At 35.3% G+C, this 25,350-nt stretch overlaps 1 protein-coding gene across 2 annotated transcripts in view; it reads left to right on the forward strand.

The window, feature by feature from the left end:
• Positions 1-25,350, forward strand: part of TFB1M (transcription factor B1, mitochondrial) — a 57,019-nt gene that overhangs the window by 6,183 nt on the left and 25,486 nt on the right. For both annotated transcript variants that reach the window (XR_009702975.1, XM_061207516.1), the window contains exons 3-5: positions 10,536-10,644; positions 12,030-12,181; positions 19,565-19,684. Coding sequence is in view for 1 of the 2 variants with exons in the window: in XM_061207516.1 (XP_061063499.1) it covers positions 10,536-10,644; positions 12,030-12,181; positions 19,565-19,684 (381 nt within the window). In the remaining variant the exon portion in view is untranslated. The remainder of the gene's footprint in view (positions 1-10,535; positions 10,645-12,029; positions 12,182-19,564; positions 19,685-25,350) is intronic.

Below are 25,350 nucleotides of genomic sequence, written 5' to 3' on the forward strand. Positions count from 1 at the left end.
CAAAAGGTACAAACTTCCAGTTATAAAATAAGTCCTGGGGATGTAATGTAGAGCATGCTGACTACAGTTAATACTGTACTGTATATTTTAAAGTTGCTACGAGAGTGAATCTTAAAAGTGCTCATCACAAGAAGAAAAATTTGTAAGTGTGTGGTGATAGTTTCACAGTGTACACATATATCTAATCATGATGTTGTGCCCCGGAAACTAATGTACTGTTATATGTTAATTGTATCTCAGTTTTTTAAAAAGTTGAATGCTAATTGAGTTGAAAGCTTATTTCCTGAATAATGTACAAATTCTTAGAATCATAAGCAACATAAGATCCAGTGGTTTTCAAAGTTCACTTGACCCTAGAACAACACGGATTTGAACTGCAGTGGTCCACTTACACACAGATTTTTTTTCAGTAAATACATGCAGTACTATACGATCCGAGGTTAGTTGAATCTGAGGTTGAACAGGTACAGAGGGCTGATTATGGGACTTGAGTATCTGTGAATTTAGGTATTCTCGGCAGGTCCTAGAACCAATCCCCTGCAGATACCAAGGGATGATTGTAAATGGGAAGGAGGAAAATAAAATCCCTCTCCAATTTTCCAAGTGTTGATTAAGTAGAGACCTTAATTTAGTAGTTAGAGTGCCTCCTGGTTGGTTTGCTCCAGGTGAGCCAAATTATAAACTCTGCCAGAACTTGCTCTCCTCTTGTTCTAAACATTCCATGACAAAGCAAAAATAACAGTGAAAGGCAGAAGTCTCACTTCGATCTTCTTTTTGCACAATGAGAGGAACATCAACCTTGAAAATCTACAAATCTACAGTTTGGAGTAAAATATTACAATAAATCCCTATGAATCACTAGGTAATACTAGTTCCTTACAATGAGCAGAAAAATTATGAAGGTATCTCTAAAATATTTTCAGTAAGGAAACTTGTTTAGACACTAATCGTAGCGAGATCATTCTAACTCTAAATTCTCAAAATGGAGTCAATATAATTTGCTTCCACCTTACCCCATCTAAATGCATGAAATTTTAGCACTTAAATTTAATGCATGTTTCAGAGTCACAGTACTTTGAGAAATTAAAAAAAAAACAAAACAAAACCCAAACTAAGAATTTCTCCTGTCTTCTAGAAGTTTCATAGTTTTAACTTTTATATGTAGGCCTATGACTCATTTTGAGTTAACTTTTGTCTATATTGTGATGTAAGGGTAAAGATTTTTTTTTTTTTGGCACCATTTGTTGAGAATATTATCTTTTCCTCATTGAGTTGCCTTGTTACTGTTGTCAAAAATCAATTAGGTTTATGTGTGTTGGTCCATATCTGGACTTCCAATTCTCTTTTATTGATCTATAGGTCTGTCTTTTCACCAGTACCAATCTGTGTTAATTACTGTAGCTTTATAGTAAGACTTGAGAGCAGGTAATGTAAGTCTTCCAACCTTGTTCTTCTTTTTCAAAATTGTTTTTGCTATTCTAGATCCTTTGCATTTCCATATACTTTTAAAATCATATTGGCGATTTCCACTTAAAAAAAAAAGCCTCATGTGATTGCGATTGGATTAAAACTGTAGATCACTTTGGGGAGAACTGGCATCTTAGTAGTATAGTCTCTTGATCCATGAACGTGATATATTGCTCCATTTATTAGGTTTTCTCTAATTTCTCATGGCCATGTTTTATAGTTCTTAGTAGACAAGTCTTGCACATCTTTTGTCAGATTTACCCTTAACTGTTTCATATTCTTTGATACTATTGTACATGGTATTGGTTTTTAATTTTAACTCCAAGTTGTTTGTTGTTACTATGTAGAAATACCATTTTTTTTTTTAGATATTGACTTTGTATCCTGCAACCTTGCTAACTCACTTATTAGTAGCTGTTTTGTAGATTCCTTAGTATTGTCTGCATATATTAATATTTCATCTGCAAATAAAGACAGTTTCACCTCCTCCATTCCAATCTATTTGTCACTATTTTTCTTCATCTTGCACTAAGACCTCCAGTACAGTGTTTAACAGAAGTGGTAGGAATAAACATCCTTGTCTTTCTCAGGTCTTAGGGGAGAAGCATTCAGACTCTTACCATTGAGTATGATGTTAGTTGTAGATTTTTCCTGGATCTCCTTTTTCAGACTGAAGAAGGTCCCTTCTGTTTCTAGTTTGCTGAGAAGTTTTTTGTTTATTTTAAATAATGAATGGATATTGGATTTGCAAGAATACTTTTTCTGAGTTTTTGAGATAATCGTATGGTTTTCTTTTTTAATTTGTTAATATAGCGAATTATATTGATTTTTCTAATGGTAAATAAACCATCTGTAGAATCTGTAATGATGTCACCTCTCTCATTCCTGATGTTGGTAATTGGCATATCTCTCTTTACTGATCAGTCTGGCTACAGAGTAGTCAACTTTATTGATCTTAAACAAACAAAAACAGCTTTGGAATCACTGATTTTTCTCTATTGTTTTCTTATTTCATAGATTTCTGCTCTGAAATTTTTGTTCCTCTTGCTTTGGGTTTAATTTGTTCTTTCTATAGTTTAAGGTGGAAACTAAAGTCATTGATTTGAAGCCCTTCTTATTTTCTTATAGGTGTTAGTACAATAAATTTCCCTCTCAGTACACCTTTAGGAGAATCCCACAAATTTTGATATGTTGTTTTCATTTTCATTGCATTCAGAATACTTTCAAATTTCCTTTTTCTTTTTAATATTTTTTGAGATATTAAAGAAAGACTTTAGCTCCAATTTCCCTTATAGTTTCTTATTTGACTTGTGGATTATTTAGAAGTATATCATTTAGTTTGCAAATTTGGGGGTTTTTCAGATCTCTTTCTGTTATTAATTTCTAATTTAATTCCATTGTAATCAGAGAACATACTTTGCATGAGTTGAATCATTTTTTATTAATTCAGACTTGTTTATGGCATATGGAATATGATCTGTCTTGATAAACGTTTCTTGAAAAGAATATGCATTCTGCTGTTGTTGGATGCAGCATAAATTTCAGTTAGGTCAGTTGGCATTACTCAAGTCTTCTATCTCCTTAGTGATTTTCTGTCTACTTGTTCAATCATTTATTGAGAGAAAGGTATTGAAATCTTGTACTCTAATTGCAGATTTGTCTATCTCTCCTTGCAGTCCTATCAGTTTTTGTTTCACCTATTTTTAAACACCATTTTTAGGTGTATAAACATTTAGGATTGTTACATCTTTGTTATGGATTGGCTTCTTTATCATTTTGAAATGATCTTCATGATCCCTGGTGATATTCTTTCCTCTGAAATCTACATTGTCTGATATTAATATGGCCATTCCATCTTTCTTTTGATTAGTGTTAGGATGGTATATCTTTTCCATCCTTTTTACCTATTTTTGTTTTTATATTTTAAGTGTGTTTCTCATAGGCAAGTGTGTAGTGGGTCTTGCATTTTTCCCACCACTCTGGCCATCTCTGCCTTATGTATTAGTTTTCTATTGCTGCTGTAACAAATTACCACAAATTCAGTAGCTTAAAATGACAGATTTTTCTCTTACTGTTCTGGGGGTCAGAAGTCTAAAAGCACGGTCAGCAGGGCTGTATTCTGCTGGAGGTTTCAGGGGAGAATGTTTCCTTGCCTTTTTCAGCTTCTAGAGGCCACCTGCCATCATTAGCTCATGTACCTCTTGCTTCCACATCTCTACTATTGCCTCTAATCCTCCTGCCTCTTATCACCTTTGTGATTACCTTGGGTCCACTTGGATAATTTAGGCTTATTTCCCCATCTCAAGATCTTTAATCACATCAGCCAAGCTCCTGTTACCATGTAACATAACATAGTCACAGGTTCCAGGGATTAGGATGTGGATCTTTGTGGGGCCAGTAGTCAGTCTACTGCAGTTTATTATCTGTAACTGTATTTTATTATTTGAGTGGTTTATTGAAGGTGTATAGTATACATCTGTCTTTAACATATCCCAGTCTATCTTCAAGTAATTACGTATACCACTTCACGTATAGCATACAGATCTTACAATAGTATACTTGCATCTCTTCCTGCCAGGCCTTTGTGCTATTGTTGCCGTATTTCTCCATATGTTGTAAAGTTCACAATACAATGTTACTTTATTTTAAAACTCAATTCTATATTAAAGAGACTTAAATAATAAGCAAAAATTCTTACATATTTACCCATGTGGTTACTACTTTGAGTGCTCTTCTTCCATATTTCTATTTAGTATCATTTTCTTTCTACCTGAAAAACTTTCTTTAGCATTTCTTGTAGTGTGGATCTCCTGGTAATAAATCTTTTTTAGTATGTCTGAAAAAGTGTTTTATTTTGCCTTTGTGTTTAAAAAACATAGTGTCAGGTTTTTGGGTTTTTTCAGTGCTCTTAAGATGTTGCTCTGCTATTACTTGTGTTGTTTCTGACAAGAAATCTGCTGTCATTCTTATCTTTGCTTCTGTCTTTTTTCTCTGGCTATTTTTAAGATTTTTTTCTTTATCACTGGTTTTGAGCATTTTCATCATGATGTGTCTTGGTGTCATTTTCTTCATGTTTCTTGCCCGTGGGGCAGTGAGAGCTTCTTGGATCTGCAGGTTTTCCTGCATTTCCTGTTATCCAGTGTCTGAATATTATTGCCTCAACTATTTTGTCCGTTTCTCGTTTAAGGCAAAAGGATGTATCTGGTCTCCTATATTTCATCTTGACCAGAGTAAGAAGCTCTAGGATTCTTCCTAACCGTTAAGTTATGTGTTTTATTTCATGGAATTTTGGAAATAGTAAGGCATTGATTATTGTTAGTATTACCTCTGGGATTTTATAATAGGTAAACAGAGTGATTATTTCTTCCTTGATAGGCAAAGTAGAGAGTTCATGGCATTGAGAATCAAATAGGCTGATGTTCAAATATCATATATGTCACTTACTAGCTTTGTGACCCTGAGCTTGCCTTTGAATCTTTTTTAGCTTCAGCTTTCTCATCTGCAGCATGGGAATGATAGTTATCTTTTGTGGTTATTACAAGGATAGATAGAAATTTATGTAAAGAGCTTGGCCTATTGCCAGTAGTCAATAAATGGTTGCTATTATAATTATTCTCCTTCCCTGTCATCTTGCAAAGGGACATATAAAGTAATCTAGTCATCCTGACAAAAGGAGCTGTTTTTAATCAGAGGTAGTAGAATTTTGAAATTCTTTCATTGCTAGCAAATTTTAAATAAGGAGGACTTTCTGTTGTGATAATTACATACTTTACACATGTAAGTTACTTGATATAGATATAACCGTAGTCAATCATAACATAGACAATGCTCAGCCAATTAGCAAAAGGTGACTTACAGCCAAAGTGATTTCCTAGTCCACTGTAAGTCGTAAGTACAGAGATCAATGCTAGAAGCAGACCCACTGACGAGAGCAAGAAGTAACAATTATTACTGTGGCAGAAAAGCTATAAAAAGCAAATATAAACCTGAAAAAAAGCACAGCACTAAGGGATCATAACCATTGAGGCCATTGCTCTACAGGCAACAGTGACCCAAGTCATCAAGAAAAGGGTGAAATTGGACGCATTGTTCTTGGGTTAGGAAGAGAATTGTGCAATACAGTTTAGAAAGGTTTCCATCTGTATGTTTCTGTTTAAGAAATGTTAACACTTAAAGGAGTTACATTGGTTGAATAGAAAATTTATTAAATCAAACATCTAATTCCTTGATGAGTCTGAGTAAGTGAGTTTCTACTGTACATGTTCTGGTCCTGTTTAAAAAGCAAAGCAGGCTGACTTTTTGAAATCATGCTGTAATCTTCACCCTTAGAAAAGTCATTTGTAACATTATCTTAAATTCCTTTTGAATAATAGCATTAGTCTTTTCTGTGTGTTCTATATAATAAAAAAACTTTTTTTCACCTATTGTGTTTCATACTGTAGATTCATTATCGTATAGTTTGCCTAACAGTTTTGTCCAGCCCTTATTTCAACAGTGTTTGGGTTCCTACTTTGCGGCAAGTTAGAAAGAAGGTAATATCACTGGGCTGGGTAATTAATCCTTAGCCCACTGTACAGTGTTGGCTGCCATGAGCCCCTCACCATGAGAAGGTGGCATAAAACATACAAAATGGCTATTTGATACAGTTTTTTGTTCTCAAGGAATTGGTAATTGGGCATAAGTACCTTATAATTGGGTATAAGTTCTTTCCTCATCAAATTAGATCACCAGCAAACTATCTAGTTAGACCATAGCTACTTGCCCCCCACAGAAAGCATTCACTAACACCTTGACTTGTCAGAGGAGAGAGATTTTTAGATGACCATGTGAAGAATACTTCTGCATTTGTTTTCTCACTTTTATTAAAGGCATTCTCTATTTGTTCCTTGTACCCTTTACAAAACTTAATACCAGGAAAACACATGATGTCTTGGAAACTGGATATAATTACTTCCAATACTGAGTGAAAATGATATAATTCAGTATGTCAGCTGTGGGATCTAACATCTCCAGGATTGTTATGATGTAAAGCTCTCACGATTTACATACATGTTTCTCCTATCATGGTTTGGCTTGCTTTCTTCTTTTACAGCCTTATTTAATGAATATTTTTTACTCATGCCTCATTTTGGAAGAATATAGGATTGGAAACTAAAATAAAAATGATAGAACAATTTGAGTGTCTGTATAAATACCCATTTTGGCTGTAATGTGTGTGGACTCATAGTCAGCTGTGCCTTTGAGCACATTATGAGGCAACACCTCCAGTGTTTTGAAGTGTTATTCTTGAAGGGTTGTAATAGTGACCTTTCCCACCCCTTCGTCATTCCCCAAATATCATTATGATAATGAAAACATTTTCCTCTGTTACTGGTTAGTTAGAAGGTCTTTCTGTGTCATTGCTGAATATCGTCAGGTGTTGAAATGGCTGCTGTCTGTAATCATACTGTCATTTCAGTTTGTGTAGCATTTTTTTTTTTTGCCTCCATAATTGCTTCAGGGCCTTCCCATAAAACTGAACACCAGCATTCATTCCTTCTTCAGTGGGGAGTGGGAAAGGGGAAGATTAAGCTACAGAGTGGTCCTGGAAAAGGTAGACCTTTTAAAGAACAGGACGACTTGCTGTTTCACTGACTGACACATAAGCCTGAAGGGGAATCCAAAAAAAAAAAAGCAACTTTAAACTTAGGAAAGGAAGGTGAATGTGTATCATATCAGGTTTCTGGTATGCAGCTGTGTGTGTCAATGTGGAAAAAATTAACATTTCAAACTTGGTTGAGTTATCAGAGCACGTAAATTAATGCCAAAAAGCCAAATTTACATTGTTTTGTTTTAGTCTTAATTACTGATTACTTCATTACTTTCTATATATTGACATTGTGAAACAAGCTTTTAGTTCTGCCTCTTCGTTTTTGGTATGCTTATTTGTTTTAATTATGTGAAGCATAATTATAGAAAAAAATTTTAAGTTCTTCATTGATGGTAAATGCTATCATTAAATACACAGTTTTTATACAGTAAGAACCTGTCCCATAGAGAGTTATCTCCTTTTTTATTTTTATGGTATATTGAGGTTATTATATTTTCTAAGATTAATTGTCTGGAACTCATCAGATTAAGTTTTAGCAAATCATGGTAACTTAAAATAATCCATAAGTACATTAATACCAGAGGTACGCAATTATTTTTGCTAAACTACCATGGCTAAATGTCTCAACGTAGATGATTCCCAGACCTAAAATGTTTAGCCTCTAATTAATATATGCATTTCAGCTATGCATTTCTCAAATTGTAATTGATTTATCAGTGAAATAAATCTTTGCAAGTTTCTGGACCCTACAAATTTTGGGAGCCCCAAATCTCACAGGCTAGGAGAGGAGTTTTCCAGCTTCACAGAAAACTGAATGCCATTTGAGCATTCACTTATTCATTCACTTATCAAATATATATGAAGCACCTACTATGTACTATTGCAGCTGCAGGGGATATTAAGGTAGATAAGAAACAGGTGCCCTTAAGGGGCCTATGTTGTTGCAGGGAAAATAAACTTAAATATACATAATCGTAATACACAGTGCTCTAAAGAAGCATGTGCAAGGCACATTGTTGACCCAAAGGTGTGAGTGATCTACAACTGGGTGCAGTGGTCCATGTCTCCTCTCTGGCTTCTGTGGTGGTGCTTTCGTCCTTCCTCAGTTGCCTGAGTTAGTGAAGAGGAGAGTTAGGAGAATTAGTTAGCTTTAATTGAGCTAGAGAAGAAGGTCCAAGGGATGCTCAGGGCAAAAGTTCCTTGAATTGGAGCCAAGGTTCTCTGAGCTCCCTGAACTGAGATTTAATGTGGGAAGAGGGTTACCTCTTCCTTTGTAACCTACTTTAGATGTGTTTGTTTTCATTGATTTTAGTCACTCCTGGATGTTGAGCTTTATAAGCTCAGGGATTGCATCTGTTTTTTTTTGTTGTTGTTTGTTTTTTAACTAAGGACTTCAGAATCAAGTTTTGTGTTGGGTCCAGGGCACTTAACACAATGCAAATTTATAGATGGCTTAGCTGTAAGGCTCTTTTTAGTTAGGTGCCAGCGCTTCAGTATTGTAAGAGCATTTCTTAAGATGTGATGCGAAGGTGGATGAGATGGAGGGAAAAAAAAAAAAAAGAAGGTAAAGGAAAGAGTACTTTTTTCCTTTATTTATTTTTCTTTTTTACTCAGAAAAACTTAAGGACGAGGAAGGAAAGCAAATAGTGGAAGGTAGAAATAGGCTGGGGGGTAGCTTTTGTTAAAACATGCAGGGTAATTCATTAGGTTGAAAGTGCCTGTGGATCAGAAGTACTTTAGGGGTACTCTGGTCAGGGGAGTGATTCAGAGTGCTGTGTACAGCTTGGCGGTGACACATGACTTTCTGCTTGTTTGACGCTAGTCGTTGATTAAGTTAAAGATCTTGGTAATATGTAGAATCCTTTGTATATACTTAGGCTACAAAGATTTAGTTGAATTAAGTCCATCTTTCCTATGATTTGCTCCTAATTAATTCTCAGTATTTCATTATAATGTCCTTAGTCTCTAATTTATTTTTTATCAATAATTTTTAATTGAAGTATAGTTGGCTTACAATGTTGTGTTAATTTCTGCTGTGCGGCAAACTGATTCGGTTATACATATATATACATTCTTTTTTTTATATTATTTTCCATTATGGTTTATCATAGGATATTGAATATAGTTCTCTGTGCTACACAGTAGGACCTTGTTGTTTATCCATCCTATATGTAATAGTTTACATCTGCTAATCCCAAACTCCCAATCCTTCCATTCCCCGCTCCCCCTTCCTCCCTTGGCAACCACCCCTCTGTTCTCTATGTCCGTGATTCTGTTTGTTTCAAGATAGGTTCATTTGTGTCATGTTTTAGATTCTACATGTGTTATCATATGGTATTTGTCTTTCTCTTTCTGACTTCATTTAGTATGATAATCTCTAGTTGCATCAGTGTTGCTGCAAATGGCATTATTTCGTTCTTTTTTTGTGGCTGAGTATAGTATTCCATTGTATATATGTACCACATCTTCTTTATCCATTCATCTGTCGATGGACATTTAGGTTGTTTCCATGTCTTGGCTATTGTGAATAGTGCCACTATGAACATTAGGGTGCATGTATCTTTTTGAATTATAGTTTTGTCTGAATATATGCTCAGGAGTGGGATTGCTGGATCATATGGTAATTCTATTTTTAGTTCTCTAAGGAACCTCCATACTGTTTTCCACAGTGACTGCACCAACTTACATTCCCACCAACAGTGTAGGAGTGTTCCCTTTTCTCTACACCCTCTCCAGCATGTTATTTGTAGACTTTTTAATGATGGCCATTCTGACCGGTGTGAGGTGGTACCTCATTGCAGTTTTGATTTGCATTTCTCTAATAATTAGCAGTGTTGAACATCTTTTCATGTGCCTATTGGCCATCTGTATGTGTTCTTTGGAGAAATGTCTATTTAGGTTTTCTGCCCATTTTTTGATTGGGTTTTTTTTGTTGTTGTTGAGTTGTATGAGCTGTTTGTATATTTTGGAAATTAAGCCCTTGTGGGTCACATCGTTTGCAAATATTTTCTCCCATTCTGTAGGTTGTATTTTTGTTTTGTTTACGGTTTCCTCTGCTGTGCAAAAGCTTGTAAGTTTGATTAGGTCCCATTTGTTTATTTTTGTTTTTATTTCTGTTGCCTTGGGAGACTGCTTAGTCTGTAATTTAAAAAAGACAGGTAAGAGTTGAGTTTTTGCTAAATCTGTACAGAAATACAAGTCATTCTGAGGGTCAGAATTAAGATAATGTATTATTTGTGATGTTATAAGCTATTGTTATACTGTTATCTGCCACTATCCCCAGTCATTCTTATGTGTTGAAAGTCAAACACCACAGTTGCCTGTTGCAGTGGACACAACATGCTATTAGTTCATTAATGATCATTCTTAGTCTGGCTTTTCAGATTTATTTAACGATGCACAGACTTGAAGAAAAAAAATTAGTTCTACTCTTCTCCAAAGTGTATGAGCTCATTTTATTGACCTTTTTGTAAACTAGATGCTTTCTGATGCAGCACCTGGAAAACTGAGAATTGTCCATGGAGATGTCTTGACATTTAAGATAGAAGGGGCTTTTCCAGAAAGTCTCAAAAGACAGTGGGAGGATGGTAAGTGACTTTGGTTGGTTTTCTTATTTTCTTTTGTAATTATTTAGATCACAAATATTTATGTTACTTATTATACATTATAAATGTTTATTATATATTTATATTAAAAATTAAATGAATAGAATTAAATAGGTAATGTGCATTGCAATTTTTTTCTGCTTTTCCACTTTGTTCCAAAGTAAGATAAAGTAATTTGATTTTATAATTCTAATTTATTTACCCTATATTTTTCAAATATTTTGGGTTCTGTTCAAATAAACTTTCCATTTTTATTATACCATATAAGGATGGAATGAACTATAAAGTGTTACTTTTTCCAAATGGTGAAAAAAGAAGTGTTTTAGGGAACCAAGCTGTACCCACACCTTTCTAACTTTATTTCCATTGTCTTTCACATTCAATGACTAACCAAGGTGCTCTTCATTCACAGACAGTGTTTACTGGGTACCTGCTATGTGCCGGCTCCTTGGAATACATAGATAAATGGGGTGTGTTTCTTGCCTGTAAAACCCCTCAGAACACCTGGAGGAGCGATTCTGGCATGCCCCCACGGCTGCCCCCCTTGTCTCTGGCCGCTGCACGCCAGGCTCCTTCAGAGACGCCAGCGCTGCCCGTCTCCCCCTTTCAACCCACTGTCCTCTTGGCACCAGCCTTCAGGTTTCTGCCTGCCCAGCCCGTCACAGACACAGTGACAACCGACCTAACTGCCTGCTTCAAACCATCTCAAGTTCCCTGGCATTAATCTGACTGTTACTCTCTTCTAGACGATTTCTCTGCTCCTGTCTTCCCTGATACCAGGCCCTCCTATTCCTCCTTTCACAGTGTTGGGAGCTTTCTCTAACTATTCTTTGCTGGTGGTTATTTTTCCACCCACATCTTACATGTTGTTTCTGAGATGGGGGGGAAGGGGTGGAATCTGCTGTTCTCATGCAGCAGGTTTGCCTGGATTACTCCTCCCCTGTGGTTTCACTTACCATGTATGTGCTGCACACACTTAATCTTCATGTCCAGCCTGTATCCCCTGCCTGGGTATCTGACAGCTTCATCTGGGTGCCCCGTAGGAACTTTGACCTCATCATGTCCAAAGCAAATGATCTTTTCCCTCAAACCAGTTCTTTTTCATATTTTTCCTAAGCCAAAACCTGAAGACTTTGACTGACTGAATAGCAATTAGGTAGGATTTTTTTTCCTTGATAATTCAAAGCTGATTTTGAGAAAACATTGCTTCTGAAGAATAAGTGAACTGGAAAATACTCAGCCATATCTTTTTGTATATTTTTGTTTGATGCTGTTAATATCCAGTTTGATTTTACTCTTAGCTAAAATTGTATTCAGAATATATTGATGAAATAATCATTCCAAGTTTTTTTTCTTATGCCAACCAGATCCTCCAAATGTACATATTATTGGAAATCTACCTTTTAGTGTTTCAACTCCACTGATTATCAAATGGCTTGAAAATGTTTCTCATAGAAATGGACCTTTTGCTTATGGCAGAACCCAGATGACTTTGACTTTTCAAAAGGAAGTGGCAGAGGTAAGTTTTAACTTTTTCTGGCTATTTTATCATGTGATCAAATTACCAAACAAAACAAAAAGAATGTGATAATTTGGAGTTGAGAAAGGGAAGGGGGCTGCATGTCTTATTATTCAATAGATAGACTTTGATTCAGCTAAGCCTGCTAGGCATTCCCATGGCTGGAGTGTTCCAAGTTTGTCTCTCTAGAAGATAAACCCTCAGGGCAGATGAGAGCAGTTTTTGAAGTGCAGAGGTTTAAGGAGGGAATCTGTAGACTCTAAGCATTTTTTAAAAAATTTCATTATGACATATAAATACAAAAGAGTATATAATGTATATGCATGGCTTTGTGTATGTATGGCTTAATAAAAAGAACATATGAATCTCTGCCACCCAAGTCAAGTTAATAATTAAATGACAAACATCTTTGACACCCTCTTGTGTACCTCATTCTGATTGCATCTCCTGTCCCCCACCTGCTACCAGGATAATCTGTACCATGAGTTTGCGAATTATTATTCCCTGCATAGTTCATCGCATAGATTCTTATCTGTATAATTAATATACTTTAGTTTTGTCCATTTTTTAACTTTATACAAGTGGGTTCGTACAACGTGTATTCTTTGTGTTCTTTTTATCCTGATCTGCTCATGTTCATAGCTGTAGTTTATTTGTACAGCTATTTACTACCCACTCTTTGACTATTTATCTGTCAGATTTACCTGTCCATTTTCCTGTTTTGGGACCCTGCATTAGTTTCAGTGTTTCATTATCACAAACAAAACTGTCATGAACGTTCCTATTTTGATGTCAGCTGGTGCACATAGGCAAGATTTCTTTAGGGTATAAACCTGAAAGTGGCAATGCTGGATCATTCTGCAGCTTTAAATTTACCACTCTTTTCTGCAGTGTCTAATCCGTTGTTAATTTTACTCAGTTTATTTTTCATTTCAGATATTGTATTTTTATCTCTAAACGTTTCATTTGAGTCTTATTATATCTTCCCTTTCTCTCATTATGTTCATGCTTTCCTTGGCATCCTTATGCATATGTATAATATTTGTAATAGCTATTTTAAGATCTTTGCCTACTAATTTCATTACCTCTGTCATTTCTGTACTGTTTTACCAGTTGACTTTGCCCACCCTCTTTGCTATGGGTCCCATTTTTCGGCTTCTTTGCAAGCCTGATAATTTTTGACAAGATACTGGATATTCTGAGGTTTTTGTTTTTTTAATGTTGGGGATGCTTCTGGCATCTAGTGGATAGAGGTTAGGGATGCTGATAAACATCCTTCAGTGCACAGGACAGTCCCCCACAGCAAAGAATTACTCAGCACTAACCAGCCCAAAATGTCAATAATGCCACAGTTGGAAAAACTTTGTTTTAGAGTATTTGGCTATAAAATCCATCACAAAAATGTGGGACCCTTTTGTGTTTGTTAGAAACTCTAAGATGACATCCTCTTTTTCCTGAGGTCCTAGTCACCTCCTCCTCGTGACTCTGTTAATTCTCTTCTGTTGGTTTGAATCGAGGCCATGCTAATAGTTCTCCTTGTTTTCTCAACTTTTGGATTTGTCCTTGGCCTTTTTTTCTCAGCTGACATGATTATTATGGTATTTCTGTTCTTCAGTAACACAATAGAAATGCAAAATACTATGTACTCTGATTCTTTGGGGGTAAAGAACAAAGGAACAGGCTGAAGAGGTGGGGTAACATTTTCAATGACTCAGTGTCAGTTGTGCTTATTAATAATAGTGTTGCTTCCACTTAACCGTATGCAATTATTTTTCTTTAACAAAAAGTTGATTTTAGTTAAATTTTAGTATTAATATTGAGAAGAGTTTATATTGAGTCTGCAATTTACGGAATGCTTTAGAAGTGTAGATAACACTGCTCCTCTGACTGATTTTCCCATTTTTGCAAGTGAAAGTTTCAATGGGAGACTAAGCAGCATTCTCTTATATAACCTCTGTTTGTTCTTGACACTGTCATATTTGTAATTTTGTATTTAGCCACAGAAAGCACTTTTAAACATTTGCTTGGCTTGGCTTTGTGAGTTACAGAACAGAAATGAGCGTGTTCCTCCTAAGACTACAGGGTGTAAGTTTAAGAATTCAGCTCACACATTACGAGGCGTGTAGACAGTTTAAAGTTACAGCTCATAAAATAGAATTAGACTGTGTAGCAATAAATGAGGCCTTAACAAATCTCATCTAACCTCATAGATGATGAAACTGAGGTTCCAAGTAGTTTAATGTCTTCCAAAGGTTGTGGAGCTAGTGACAGGGAAAGCTAAACTTGAACACAGGTCATATGTTTTCTGCTGAAGTCACGATGCTCACGTTCTTTCTGTGACCGGACCTATGGTCTTTTCTTTCTGGGTCCAGCATCAGCCTCTTCATCTCCTGCCATCTCCCGGGGACCCTGGCTGGTTAATGGTCACATCCCTGTCAGGGAGGGAATCACCTCTCCATTAATTATCTAGTTCTCATCGTCCCTGGTGTTTGGCTGTGCAGCTTCTCAAGTGTAAGCCTGATTTTTCTATTTGTACTTAAAATTATTTTAGATGAATAGGAAAATAAATAACACTGTCCTTGTGACTTCTTTGACCCGTTGTTTTTCTTATATTCAATCAGAATTTTTTAAAAGCTCAAGGGTTAAGAGTTTTTCTTTTTACTGAAAAATTACCTGGTTTGATTCCCTGGGCTTTTGCTTTTCAAATCTATCCTGTGATGGAGTTTGAATTTTCATAGCTTTATCTGTAATACATCTATCAAAGAAACATCAATTCATGTTTGAATGGTTGATCGACCGTTTAACTCTTATGCTAGCGTTTAATGAAATCTCTTTGCAGAGCTTTCTGGTTTGTGGCTTGAATTTTTCCTTAATAAATTAGGGACAGGTATGTGTGCTGCTTTCTTCTAAGTTATAAGATATGATTCACATATTTTCATCTCCACAGCCTGTGTGTATTTGCTACAAAGATTGGATGGGTTACATTGGATGGGTGTCCATCAGGACACCCCTTCCCCTGGCAGAACTGGATACATAGCGCTCTAGGTGAAATATATTATACTTAAATGTGTCTTTATAGCAAATTAGCTTACCATCCATGCCTCCCTGGTTTGCTTTTTGGTTAAAGTGATTTTTAAATTCTCTTCAGTGGGAACACACCTTTCAGATGTAAAGTAAAATACTGGAAGAAAATCCAGGATGAGATAATTTTTTAAGTCTGGGCATTTCTTTTGGTTTATTTTCTAATTTTGTGATTATGTTCATGCTGCATTTTAGTTTTACACAACTGCTTTGAATTGTGCCAGTTTGCACAATGCATTTTAAAAATTTTGAATCTTATGCCAGTGGTAAAGTTCCTCTTTTCTTTATAAAGAACTAGAAATATTTTTGACCATTTGATCCATAAGCTTATTCTTTAACTTAAATCTATACTTCCATTATTTGTCTTTATTTTTGGTATTTGCATGAGAATATGTACCGTTCTTGGCTCTACATGTTAGTAAGGAAGAATTTATTTTGTTATATATACTGTAGCAACTCATCACTTGTCTTGAACTTGACTTCCCGGTAATTTTAACTGTCCAAATACAGACAAGAGCCAGGTAATCTTTACTTTAGTAAAAAGGGTTGAGATGAGGGATGGCTTCTAAGTAACAAAATATGCTACAAAATCTACGGTTAACTTTGCCCATAGGAAATTTTCTCAGCATCTCAGATTAAAGCCTATTTTTAAATCTTACCTAAGGCAAGGCTTTTACAAGCCAAATTATGTGGTGTTCATGCCCACAGCTGGTTAGAAGCAGCAAAGTAAAAGGGACTATTAGAGTTTGACATGTGACAGTGAAGCAGGAAAGAGAAACACCCAGCACAGTAAATATATTGGGTTGGCCAAAAGATTCCTTCGGCTTTTAAGTAAAAATAAAGGACACATTTTTCATTTTTACCAAGAACTTTATTGCACAATGTACTCCACTACCTTCTGCCATTTTTCAGGCAACTTCACAATTCCATCTTCCCAAAACTTTTTATCTTTTTGAGCAAAGAACTGTTCCAGGTGCCTTTTACAGTCTTCCAGGGAATTGAAATTTTTTCCATTAAGAGAATTTTGTAAAGACCGAAATAATCGGAAATCCAAAGGTGCAATGCCTGGTGAATATGGCGGAGGAATCAGAACTTCCCAGCCAAGCTGTAACAGTTTTTGCCTGGTCATTAAAGAAACGTGTGGTCTTGCATTGTCCTGATGAAAGATTATGCGTTTTCTGTTGACTAATTCCAGACACTTTTCATTGAGTGCTGCTTTCAGTTGGTCTAATTGGGAGCAGTACATGTTGGAATTAATAGTCTAGTTTTCTGGAAGGAGCTCACAATAGAGGACTCCCTTCCATTCCCACCATATACACAACATCACCTTCTTTGGATGAAGACCAGCCTTTGGAGTGGTGGTGGTTCATTTCGCTTGCCCCACAATCTCTTCCATTCCACATTATTGTGCAGTATCTACGTTTCATCACCCACCACACTTTGTTTTAAAAACGGAGCGTTTTCATTACATTTAAATAGAGAATTGCATGCGGAAATACAGTCAAGGTTTTTTTCACTTAACTTATGTGGAACCCAAACAACAAAGCGTTGAATATAACCAAGCTGGTGCAAATGATTTCCAGCACTTGATTTGTATATGTTGAGTCTGTTGGCTATCTCCTGGGTGGTATAACGTTGAGTTCTCAATTAATGTCTCGATTTGATCACTATCAACTTCAACTGGTCTACCTGACCGTGGAGCATCGTCCAGCGAGAAATCTCCAGCACGGAACTTCACAGACCACTTTTGACGCATTCGATCAGTCACAGCACCTTCTCCATACACTGCACACATCTTTTTTTTGAGTTTCAGTTCCGTTTTTACCTTTCTTGAAATAATAAAGCATAATATGCCGAAAATGTTGCTTTTTTTCTTCCATCTTCAGTATTAAAATGGCTACACAAAAATTTACTAATTTTGATAAGTTTTTTTCAATGCACGCTGATATGACAGCTGTCACAATCTAACAAATCTGTTTTGAATGTAGTTAAAGACAGCTGAGTGCTACTAGAGCCATCTTGCGGTGCGGGGGGGAACAAATGAACTTTTTGGCCAACTCAGTAACTCAAAAAGTGCTCCGTCTTTCACTGTTTAGTAGTACGGCACAGCACAGGCATACCTGGCCCCAGGATTATGCCAGTAATTGTTGGTATTTGTAATGTTGACTCTATCATTCAAAAGAGATTTAGAATGTCCAGGGAGTTCTAAGAACATAGAGAAGCAGGCTACATTTTAGAAAAATAAGTATGCCTAATTTTTTTATCCACCACTCAGCTTTGTCCAATCTTAATATATTGCCATATTTTTCATATCTTTTTTAAGAAATAAAATAGATATGTTTGGAGCCCTCTTCTATCCCCCTTTTCCCTCCTATGAATTGAACTGTCTTAAAATTGATATTATGCCCATGGACATGTTTTGCTTGCTCTACAGATATAGATAGATAGATATACACATGCACATAGAGAGTAAACAATAAGAAATAATCTTTTGAAGTTTTTATGTGAGTGGAGTCATACTGTACATATTTTCTGTCAATTATTGTTTACTCTATTTGGGATTTACGTTGGTGTCTCTTGTTATTCATTGTAACTATTATTTAGCATTCCATTGTCAAAATTACCACAGTTTAATTTTTCACCTATTGATGGACCTTTATGTTTTTCCACTTTTTTTTGGATACTACATATAATGTTGCAGTGAATATCCCTGTACATATCTCCTTGTGAAGCAGGTCTCTAGGATATATTCATAAAGGTAGACCTAAAGGATCATAGGGGTTTACCCAACTTTAGCTTTACCATGTATATTGCCAGGTTATAGACCACAGTGCTTGTACCACTTTCCCCTCACACTAGCGGCATATGAGAATCCCTGTTGCTCCGTATTGTTGCCAGTATTAGGTTCTGTCAGGTTCTTCTTCTGTTGTTTAAATTTTGTTCATTTCATGAATATGAAACTGTATCTCATACGGTTTTAATGTGCGTGTCCCTAATCTGTAGTTTACTTAATAGTTTATGGTTATGGCTCATTTGGGTTGCTCTTACCATATTTCTCATCATATTTTCTATTAGTTGTTTATCTTTTGATTATTGAGCTATAGGAGTTTCTTCTGAACACTAATCCTTTGTCAGATATGAGCTTCAAATACCTTGTCTCAGTCTGTGACTTATCTTTATAGTGTTTTTATTATACAGAAGTTTTTAATTTAAATAGAACAAAATATATCAGTCTTTTCTTTTATGGTTTCTGCTTTTTCCTTATTAAGAAATTCTTCCTTACCATGGGGGTCATAGATATTTACTTATAAAAATTTAAAATTTTTCACTTACTGTTAATTCACTTGGAATTCATTTTTGGTTGTGATGTGAGATATGGACCTCCATTGTCCGCCTTGTAGATTCCTGTTTACACCAGTATCGCTGAAGGATCCTTCTTTTTCCCACTAGCAGCTGCTACCTCACGTCTGTCACAGTTCAAATGTCCACATGTGCTTGGGTCTCTTTCTAAGGTTTTTGTTCCATTGGTCTGTTTGTACCTCTAGCAATACCGTACTGCCTTAATTTTGATATCTGGCAAGGTGAATCACCCCCACCTCATCTCCACACAGCAACCCCTACCCCCTGTTCCCCCTATTACTGATGTTCTTCAGGAGTATCCTGGCTGTCTTGGCCCTTTGCTTTTTCATATAAAATTTATATGGAATTTAAAGTTCTTTTTAAAAATCCTTTTGGGTTATTGGTTTAAATTGTATTTATGAGTTAATTTGAATATACCTAATTTTAAAATAAAAATGTTTGGGTGCTTAAGAGAATAAATTCCTAGTTTTTTGTAAAAATCAGTTGTCAAAAACAGCCAATTCTTCAATAGTTCTGAATAGTCAAGGTTTTATTACATTTAAATAAAGAAAAGCACACCACTGAAAATGTTCATTCAGATATTGGGGTAGTTCATAAAATTAAAGCATCTCTAGTTCTTCATTATTCTTGCTAATTTTTTCATTTATCAATATTTATTGATTACTTGTTTCATACAGTATCTTCATAATATAACAGTGGTTTGAAAATCCCAACAGCCGTGGTAGGGAAGTTTTCTTACATGATTTTTTTGAGTGCACTGTATATGATATAATTCACGCTTCTTAGATGTACCTCAGTTAGTACTGGAGGAAAATATTCTCCATGTTGGCTTTGTATCATGTCAGATAGCCTATGCTTTTAAAATTTATCTCAAAAAATCTACCTAGTGTTCATAGATAATGAATGAATTACTTGCTAAAATTCCTTTGTGTCCTTGTGCAGAGACTTACAGCCAGTACAGGAAGCAAGCAGCGTAGTCGCCTTTCCGTCATGGCCCAGTACCTCTGCGATGTTCAGCACATCTTGACAATTCCAGGTCAGGCTTTCATCCCCAAACCAGAGGTGAGTTTCTTTTTGTTTGTTTTAGTATACCAGAATTAGGATGTTAATTGTAATCTTTGCTCCTGTGAGGATATGTCATAGGAAATTATCTCTAGAATCTGATCTTATATGCAAACCGTACCATACCTTTTCCTTTACCTCTCCTAAATGAGAACCATAAACATCACAGTATGAATAGTTCTTACTCTAATTTTTCTTCTCCTTCTATAGTATGACCAAATGTCTAGGTTTATCCATGTTGCCCTGGTGGTGCTGTTATCATTATTATTATTATCCCCTTTTGCCCTTAAAAGTATCCCAGTATTTAAGATGAGTTATATGGTCACCCAATACTCAAAAAAAGAAATCAGTATTTCTTTGTGATTTCTGATGGAGACTTCTAACTAAAGTTACATCAAGCATTATTTATCTGTTTATTTTTATTGAAATATATTTGATATTTAACATTGTATAATTTAAGGTATACAACATGTTAACTTGGTACATTTATATATTGTAATATAGTTGCTATTGTAGCAATAATTGACACCTCTATCTTATTACATAATTATCCTTTCTTTTTAATAGTTGAAATAATTAAGTTCTAGTCTCTTAGCAAGTTTGATTATAGTACAATATTGTTTATATTAACTGTACTGTGCATTATATCTCTAGGGTTTATTTACGACTCATTGTAAGTTTGTACCTTTAAACAGTTTCCTGTGCCCCCCTCCCCTGGTAACCATCATTTCACAAGTCTGGCTTTTTAAAATTCCACATGTAAGTGATAACATACAGTACTTGCCTTTCTGTCTGACTTATCTCACTTAGCATAATGTGCTCAAGGTCCATCTGTGTTGTCACAGGTTGTTGTGTTGTCAGGGTGTCCTCCTTTCTTATGACTGAATAATATTCCATAATATATGTATGTAAAATATACACCACATTTTCTTTATCCATTCATCTATCGATGGACATTTAGGTTAGTTTCCATATCTGGCTATTGTAAATAATGCTGCAATGAATACAGAGGTGCATGTATCTTTTTGAGTTAGTGTTTTCATTTTCTTCAGATAAATACCCAGAAGTTGAATTGCTGGATCATATGGTAGATCTGTTTTTAATTTTGCGGGGAAACTCCATACCATTTTCTGTAGTGGCTGCACCAACTTACATTCCCACCAGCAGTGCACAAGGGTTCCCTTTTCTCTACATCCTCACCAGCACTTACCTCTTATCTTCTTGATAGCCATTCTAACAGGTGTGAGGTGATATCTCATTGTGGTTTTCATCAGTATTTCCCTGATGATTAGTGATGTCGAACAGTTTTTCATGTACCTGTTGGCCATTGGGTTATCTTCTTTGGAAAAAAGTCTATTTAGTTTTTCTGCTCATCTTTTAATCAGATTATTTGGGGTTTTGTTGTTGTTATTGAGTAGTAGGAGTTCTTTTTATATTTTGGGTATTAACTCCTTATCCTATATATGATTTGTAAGAATTTTTTCTCATTCTGTAGTTTGTCTTTTCATTTTGTGAATTGTTACTTTTGCTATGCAGAAGCTCTTAAGTTTGTGGTCCCTTTTGTTGATTTTTGCTTTTGTTCTTTGTGCTTTTGTTGTTATATCCAAAAAAAATAATTGCCAGGACCAAGTGGAGGAGTTTATTTCCTACTGTTTTTTTCTGGGAATTGTGTAGTGTCAGGTCTTGTGTTTAAGTGTTTGATCCTAGAAAGGAGTCCAATTTCACTGCATGTGTTTATCCAGTTTTCCCAACACCATTCATTGAAGAAACTATCCTTCCCCATTGGGTGCTCTTGGCTCCATTGTCAAATATTAATTGATCATATAAGCAAGGGTTTAATTCTGGGCTCTCTATCCTGTTCATTGGTCTATGTGTCTGTTTTTGTGCCAGTAACATACTGTTTTTTGTTCTGTTTTGTTTTTACTGTAGCTTTGTAGTATAGTTTGTAATCAGGAAGTATGATATCTCAGAAAGTGTGATACCTCCAGCTTTGTTTTTTTCCTCAGTATTGCTTTGGCTATTCAGGGACATCTGTGGTTCCATACAAATTTTAGAATTCTTTTTTCTATTTCTGTAAAGAATGCCATTGGTATTTTCATGGGGATTGCATTGAATCTATAGATGGCTTTGGGTAGGATGGACATTGTAATAATATTAATTCTTCAAATCCATGAATATAAGATGTCTTTCCATTTGTGTTTTCTTTGATATCTTTCAGCAAAGTCTTGTAGTTTTCACTGTACAGATCTTTCACTTCCTTGGTTAAATTTATTCCTAAGTATTTTATTGTTTTTGATGCTATTGTGAATGGATAGTTTTATTTCTTTTCAGATGTTTCATCCTTAGTATATAGAAATGCAGTTGATTTCTGTATGTTGATTTTTGTGTCTTGCAACTTTACTGAAATTATTGATTACTTCCAAGAGTTTTTTGGTTGAGTCTTTGGGATTTTCTATGTACAAAATCGTATCATCTGCAAATAGTGACAGTTTTACTCCTCCTTTCCCGATTTGGATGCCTTTTCTTTGTCTTGTCTAATCACTCTAGCTAGGACTTCCAATACTCTGTTAAATAAATAAGAGTGGTGATAGTGGGCATCCTTGTCTTGTTCCTAATCTTAGAGGAAAAGCTTTCAGGTTTTCTCCACTGAGTATAATGTTAGCTGTGCTAATGTTGAGTGTATATATATTTACAACAAATATTATTTGTTGTTTGTGGTCTTTATTATGTGGAACTATGTTCCTTCTATACCCAATCTACTGAATGTTTTCATCAGGAAAGGATGTTGTAATTGTCAAATGCTTTTTCTGCATCTAGGAAGGTGATCATGTGATTTTTATCTTTCATTTTATTAGTGTGATGTATTACATTTATTGATTTGTGTATGTTGAACCATCCTTACATCTCAGGGATAAATCCCACTTGGTCATGGTGCATGATCCTTTTTATGTGTTCTTGAATTTGGCTTACTAATATTTTGTTGAGAATTTTTGCATCAGTATTCATTAGGGGTATTGGTCTATAGTTTCCTTGTGGTAGCCTTATCTGGCTTTGGTTTCAAAGTAATGCTGGCCTCATAGAATGAGTTTGGAAGTATTCCCTCCTCCTCTGTTTTTGGAAGAGTTTGAGAAGGATTGGTGTTAATTCTTCTTTGAATGGTAGAATTTTCAAGTGAAGCCATCTAGTCCTGGGGTTTTCTGTTTTGGGAGGGTTTTGATTACTGATTCAACCTCTTTGCTCACTATTGGTCTGTTCAGATTTTCTGTTTCTTCGTGATTCAGTCTTGATAGGTTGTGTGTTTCTAAGAACTTATCCATTTCCTCTAGGTTGTCTAATTTGTTGGCATGTAGTTTTTCATAATAGTCTTGTATGGTTCTTTGTATTTCTGTAGTCTCAGTTGTAATGTCTCCTTTTTCGTTTCTAATTTTATTTATTTGAGTCTTCTCTTTTTATCTTAGTCTGGCTAAAGGTTTGTCAATTTTTTAATCTTTTCAAAGAACCAGCTTTTGGTTTTGTTGATTCTTTCTATTGTTTTTCTGGGCTTCATTTCATTTATTTCCACTCTGATCTTTATTATTTCCTTTCTTCTGCTAACTTTGTTCTTTTTCTAATTCCTCGAGGTATAAAGTTAGGTTATTTGAGATCTTTCTAATTTCTTAATATATGCATTTATTGCTGTAAACTTCTCAGAACTGCTTTTGCTGCATTCCATAGGTTTTAATATGTTGTATTTTCATTTGTTATTTGAGATAATTTTTTATTTCTCTTGATTTCTTCTTTGACCCATTGATTGTTCAGAAGTGTGTTTAGTTTCCACATATTTTTAGATTTTCCAGCTTTCCGCTTGCTGATTTCTAGTTTTATACCATTGTGGTCAGAAAAGATAGTTGGTGTGATTTTCATCTTCTTTAATTTTCTGAGATTTGTTTCATGCCCTATCATATGATCTATACTTGAAAATGTTCCATGTGCACTCGAGAAGAATGTGTATTTTGCTACTGTTGTGTGGAATGTTCTTCATATGTTTAAGTCCATTTGTTCTACAGTATGGTTTCCAACATTTCCTTGTTGATTTTCTGTCTGGATGATCTATCCATTGCTGACAGTGGCATATTATTGCATTGTTGTCTATTTCTCCCTTTGGATATGTTAGTACAGTAAGTCCCCTACATACGAATGAGTTCCATTCTGAGAGTGTGTTCGTAAGTCCAATTTTTCCTAAGTCCAACAAAGCCTAGGTACTCAACTAACACAATCAGCTCTATAGTACTGTACTGTAATAGGTTTATAATACTTTTCACACAAATAATACATTAAAAAAACCCACAAAAAATTTTTAAAAATACTTTTAATCTTACAGTACAGTACCTTGAAAAGTACAGCAGTACAACACAACAGCTGGCATACAGGGGCACGTTCGCATCTTTGAAAGTTCGCAACTTGAAGGTTTGTATGTAGGGGACTTACTGTATTTGCTTAATATATTTCAGTGCTCCAATGTTGAGTGTATATATATTTACAATTATTATATCAATATCTTCAAGATGTATTGACCCTTTTATCATTACATAACAACCTTGTTTGTCTCTTGTTGTCATTTTTTGGCTTGAAGTCTATTTTGTCTGATACAAGTGTGGCTCTACCCACTTTCTTTTGGTTTCCACTTCCATTCCTTCACTTTGAGCCTATGTGTGTCTTTAGAGCTGAAATGAGCTTCCTGTAGGCAGCATACAGTTGGGTTTTGTTTTTTTAATCCATGCAGTCATTGTGTACCTTTTGATTGGTGAATTCAGTCCATTTATATTTAGAGTGATTATTGACATACAAAGATTTACTGCTGCCATCTTACCATTTGCCTTCTGGTTGTTTTGTATCACCATTGTTCCTTTTGCCTCTCTGTTTCTGTCTACCTTTCTAATGTGGTGGGTTTCCATGGTCATTTGCTCAGTCTTCCCTTTTTTGTCTTTCATGACTCTACTCTAGAGTTTGGCTTTGTTATTGCCATGTGGCTTACGTAAAACATCTCAGAAACAAAACACTTCTTTTTATGCTGATAGCACCTTATCTTTGTCTATAAAGTTTCCACCCTTTCACTCTTCCTCTTTTATATCTTTGATATCTCACTTCTTATGCTGTGAATTCACTGAGAAATTGTAATAGCTATATTTATCCTTAATATTCTTTTCCTTAAGCCTTTATGCTATAATTGTGGTTAACACACCATTCTAATATAAAGTTTTCTAATTCTGACTGTTTTTCACCTTTGCAAGAGTATTGTGTACTTTCAGTTGCTTTTATGTCATTATTAGTGTCCTTTTATTTTAGCTTGAAGAATTCCTTTCAGCATTTCTTGCGAGGCAGGTCTAGTGGTGAACTCCCTCAGTTTTTGTTTGTCTGGGAAAGCCTTTGTTCGTTCATTATACTTGAAGGATAACTTTGCTGGATAAAGTATTCTTGGCTGGCAGTTTTTATCTTTCAGCACTTTGAATATGTCATTCCATTCTCTCCTGGCCTGTAGTGTTTCTGCTGAGAAATCTGCTGATAGCCTAGTGGCGGTTCCTTTGTAGGTTACTTTCTTTTTTTTTCTCCCCTGACCGCCTTTAAGATTCTTTCTCTATCATTGATTTTTGACAGTTTCATTATAATGTATCTTGGGTAAGGTCTTT

The sequence above is a fragment of the Eubalaena glacialis genome, chromosome 12, assembly GCF_028564815.1.
Source record: "Eubalaena glacialis isolate mEubGla1 chromosome 12, mEubGla1.1.hap2.+ XY, whole genome shotgun sequence".
In the NCBI taxonomy this organism is placed as follows: domain Eukaryota; kingdom Metazoa; phylum Chordata; class Mammalia; order Artiodactyla; family Balaenidae; genus Eubalaena; species Eubalaena glacialis.